Source organism: Tupaia chinensis, unplaced genomic scaffold (assembly GCF_000334495.1).
Source record: "Tupaia chinensis unplaced genomic scaffold, TupChi_1.0 Scaffold000673_1, whole genome shotgun sequence".
NCBI classification, from domain to species: domain Eukaryota; kingdom Metazoa; phylum Chordata; class Mammalia; order Scandentia; family Tupaiidae; genus Tupaia; species Tupaia belangeri.
Genome location: NW_006160196.1, coordinates 1,451,441 through 1,455,986, shown reverse-complemented (window position 1 = coordinate 1,455,986; position 4,546 = coordinate 1,451,441). Strand labels below are relative to the sequence as shown.

Genomic DNA, 4,546 nt, shown 5'->3' with positions numbered 1-4,546 from the left:
TGCCGGGGGGTGGTCGCGCCCCCCCCGCAGCGTCCCGCCCGCAGCGTCACACCTGCAGAATCCACTTGTGCGCGCCCGTGCCGTACTGCGGGGAACCGGGGCGCGTCAGGGCCGCCGCACAGCGACTCCCAGCAGGCCCTGGGCGCCCCGGGGCCCCGTGAGAAGTGTAGTCCACCCCGGAGGCCCGCCTCCCATCGCGGGTGGGAAATCAGGGCAGAGGGCGTGAGGCTGAAGGGAGGGGTAGTTGTGCGGGCAGAAGGCTCCTGGCCAAGGCGTTCTGCCGAGACGAGACGCCGGGCGGTCGGAGAACGAGGCCCAGGTCCTGACGCTCGGGGACAGTGGCTTGGCGTCTGGTGCTGGGACAGGGGCCAGAGGCTGGGGCAGGAATCTTGGCAGAGAACACTGGGAAGCCTCCAGAGACCGAAGGCAGGAAACGGGCTGGGCCCAGAGCCAGAGGCTCATGGGAAGGTTTCTCCCCCAGGGTACTCGGGCCAGAGCCCACGGGACAGGATTTCTGCCACCAGGGTACACAGGGGCCAGAGCCCAGGGACGGGATTTCTGTCACCAGGGTGCCCACGAGACAGATCCCAGGGACGGGATTTCTGCCACCAGGTGCCCAGGGGCCAGAGCCCAGGGGCTGCAGAGGCTCACGGGACAGGATTTCTCCAGCCAAAGAGCTACTGCAGGACTCGGAGCGGCCAGCAGAGGCTGTGTAGCCCCGAAGGTGTCCCCGGCCACGCAGAGGCAGAGGTGCATGCAAAGCTGGTGGAGCTGGGCCTGAGAGGAGGAGCGGGTCCCTGACCCGGGGCTGTTGGGGGTGAGCCAGCTCCCAGGCCAGGGTCTCAGGAAGCTGACCTTCTCTGCAGAGCGGGCACTCTGCCCACTCCCTGAGGGCGCCTCACCTGGATCGCCTTCAGCTCCTTCTGGAAGCGGAGGATAAGCTCAGGCCCGTTTTCCATGGTGGGAATGTGGAGGCACTGGGGAAGAAGGTGCCGTCAGCGCGGGCCCCTGGCCCCTCCCGGCCGTCCTGCGCACCACGGCTCTGCGGCAGCCCAGCCTCACCTTGCCTTGGTACAGGATCCGGTGCACCGGGCAGACCTGGCAGGCAGTGCCCGAGCCAAAGACTTCCCGCACCCGCCCGTCCTCCAGCGCGCGCAGCAACTCCCTCATGGTGATCTTGCGTTCTGCTACCCGGAACTCGCCCTGCACACAAGCACAGGACACGCGTGTCCCCAGGGCGCTGCCGGCAGACCACAGCGGCTCCCTCCCTAGGGATGAGAGGTCAGAGGCCCAGACGGGGGGTGGGGAGGGCAGAGGCACACCGAGGCCTGCCCCTGAGGCCCTGGCCCCCAGCACACAGGTACCCATACCAGCCGCCGCGTCCTCACCCAGGTCTGAGCCAGGTCCAGCAGACTCTGCCTGACGACGCCAGGAAGGATGACACCGTCCAGCGGGGGCGTCACCAGCTCGAGCACTGGTCAGGTATTAGGGATGGGCACGGTTACCTCACACCTGCCAGCCCCTCAGGGTCTCTGGGCCTGCAACCTGCTGGGATGGAGGCTCCACCCACTCCCCCCAGGGCTTGGGTTGGGCCATGGGCTGGCTCACCGCCATCCTCGTGGGTCCAGTAGACGAAGATGTTCATGGTGCCCACCTCGGTGAGCTGGTGGTCAGGCCCATAGAGCCAGAGCACCTGCTCACAGCCCTGCTTCTGAGCCTCCTGCTGCACCAGCACCGTGGGCCCGTAATTCCTGTGGAGGGAAGCCTGGTTGGGAGGGCCAGGGTCCCCTCCTTCCCCAGAAGTCCTTGGCGAGTCTTTCCACAGCAGGACTGACCCCCTCCCTGCTGATGGCCTTGCTGTGGCTCCCCAGTGCCTCCAGGGCAAAACCCCTGGCTGTTACTTTGGCATCCAGACTCCAGAGCTGGGGGCCAGCAGGTGGCATGGCGGTTAAAGGAGTTGGACTCCCACATGGCCGACCATGCTTTAAGTCCCGGACGTGGTGGCTCGCTTTCTCATTTCCCTCTGTCTTGATCTCTCTCTGATCAAACTGGAAAATAACAATAATAATAAAGTTGGATAAAATCATTCTTTTGTATTTTTGGAGAGGTTTTTTGCTTTAGGGCACGTGCACTCGCCCGAAAGACCAAGAGAGACAGAGAGACCAAGAGAGACAGAGAGACAGAAAGCGAGAAATCACCCTCCCAGGAGGGATGGCCATGCCGCAATCCCTTCTCCTCCATTCTCCTCTCGGGATCTTGGGCACGCACGCACACGCGCCCGGCGTGAGTTTAAGCCACTGAGTCCTGGACTCGAACCACGGTCCACTACATGGGAATCCAGCAACATAGCCATTACACCAACTGCTGGTCCCAGGATAAAATAATTCTTTAAAAAGAAAAAAAAAAGTCTCCACGGGTCAACCCTTTCCTGGCCCACAGTACAGCACTGATTGCACCGTTAGATCACTGGTGAGCAAGGGAGCAAATCCCTATGTAAAGCCCTTCAAACCATTTGGGCCAGCAGGTGGCGTGGTGATCAAGGCTCTGGGTCCCCACATGGCCAAGCATGCTTTGAGTCCCAGACTTGGCAGCTTGTAGAACCACACTGGGCTCCTGTGCACCTGTGCCCAAAACTCTGCGAGGAGAATGGAGAAGGGAGTGCGGTGTGACTGTCCCCCCTGAAGGGTGATTTCTCACTTTCCCTCTCTTTTTTTATTTTTAAAGAATTATTTAATTTACCTTTATTCATTTATTTATTTTCATTTTCCAGAGAGAGAGAGAGAGTGAGAGAGAGACAGAGTGAAAGAGAGACAGAGTAAGAGAGAGAGAGAAAATGAGAAAGTGAGAAAGCAAATCACCAGGCCCGGGACTTGAACCACGGTCGGCCATGTGGGAGTCCAGTACCCTTAACCACCACTTTCCCTTTCTTTCTCTGGTGAGTGCACGCATCCTATGGCAAACAAACAAACAAACAAACAAACTTGAAAAAATAGAAAAAGCACACGCACAAATTTAAAAAAAAAAAATTTCTGGGGCTGGTCCCATGATCTAGTAGTTAAAGGAACCAGATCCTGCATGGTCAACTGTGGTTCAAATCCTGGCCCTGGCAGCTTGAAAAACACGCCGAGTGTGCCCACGTGCCTAACAGGGTTAAGTGGAGGGGGACTGGAGGGATCATGCCCTCTGGGGTGCTTGCTGCCTCCCCTCCTCCTCTCTCCCCGGAGCGTATGTACTGTCTGGTAATTTAAAGAGAAAGAAAAACGATGATGTGTTGATGTTGCCTTCTCTGGGTTCTGGGCCTTCTCTGCCCTCCCCGGGGAATTGGGGCCCCCACCCCCGACGATTTCCTGCATCACCATCTCTCAGCCAATGTTGACTGCGCCCCTCACCTGACAGCGAGCCTCCCACGGCTCCCCGTCGCTCCTGGCAAGACCCCAGCCCATCTGACGCTCGGGGCCTGGCCCGGGTCTGTGAATACCCACCCACCCGATACTTGTGAAGTCTTTTGCAACAACCAGACTTATTTTCTCTCTTGGACACTTTCTGTGATCCTGACCCCTCCCCCCGAAACACGTGGGCCCAGGGTCAGAACTCGTTGACCACGTGCTGGACCCAGGGGACCGTCCCCCTCACGCCCAGCTGACCTGCCATCTCCTCCATGAAGCCTCTTGCAGTGCCCTGGGCCACCTCCAGCAGCTATGGAAAATGGGGTTCCCACCAGCCTGGAGCCCCTGGAGGGCAGGGCCTGTGTCCCCAGCTTCAGCCAGCACAGCCCCTGGCCCCCAGACCTCACCAGAGGCCCGCTCAGAGGACCTCATGAGCCCTGACCGCCAGGTGACCCACTCCTCTCCCCACAGTCCTGCAGGGCCAAGGCCCAGGGGAGACAGGTCTACACAGGAATCCACTCCAGGCGCCATGGGCATGAGCAAGCCGGAGCAGCTGCCTGGTGAGCTAGCTGGGCAGCTCCCTGGGCCAGAGACCAAGGAGCCACATGTAAGTTTCATTTCCTGAGACTTGGGTGGGGGGCAGGCGATCCTGGTTTTCTCTGCTCCATTCAACCCCTTTCCCCCCTGAGTCCATTCGTCCATTTGCAAAATGGCATTTTCCTCCTTCCCTGGACACTTCCCTGGCACCCAGCACAAGGCAGTCCCAGGAACTCGGCGCTCGGCCCTGCGAACCCCAGGGCAGGACGCTTGACAGCCTAGGCCGAGGCAGGGGTGAGGCCCCAGCGCCGGGGGCTACTTACCCCCCCAGCTTGTAGTTGCCGACGCCGCCCACCCAGGCCCGGATGAACGCCGGGTCCGCCAGGAGAGAGACCGGGGTCACGGAGTCTCCAGGGAAGTACGAGCCCACCGGGCAGAGGATGACGAACAGGAGGGCGCAGGTGGGACGGCTGACGCCCAGCGAGGGCTGTGACGGCAGAGGGGCAGCGTCAGGGGCCCAGGCGTGCAGGCGCAGCCCCGTGCCCCCCACCCCGGGCATCCGGGTCCCAGCCCACCGGTCCCTCTGCGCACCTCGTTTCCCAGGAGCACCGGCCGCACGTAGA

At 61.0% G+C, this 4,546-nt stretch overlaps 1 protein-coding gene across 1 annotated transcript in view; it reads right to left on the bottom strand.

The window, feature by feature from the left end:
* Window positions 1-4,546, bottom strand: part of BCAT2 (branched chain amino acid transaminase 2) — a 32,404-nt gene that overhangs the window by 10,619 nt on the left and 17,239 nt on the right. The window contains exons 5-10 of the mRNA XM_027776453.1: window positions 4,515-4,546; window positions 4,247-4,410; window positions 1,609-1,751; window positions 1,389-1,474; window positions 1,063-1,203; window positions 903-977 (exon numbers count right to left, since the gene is read on the bottom strand). The exon at window positions 4,515-4,546 is cut by the window's right edge and continues 8 nt beyond it. Of these exons, the coding sequence (XP_027632254.1) occupies window positions 903-977; window positions 1,063-1,203; window positions 1,389-1,474; window positions 1,609-1,751; window positions 4,247-4,410; window positions 4,515-4,546 (641 nt within the window). The remainder of the gene's footprint in view (window positions 1-902; window positions 978-1,062; window positions 1,204-1,388; window positions 1,475-1,608; window positions 1,752-4,246; window positions 4,411-4,514) is intronic.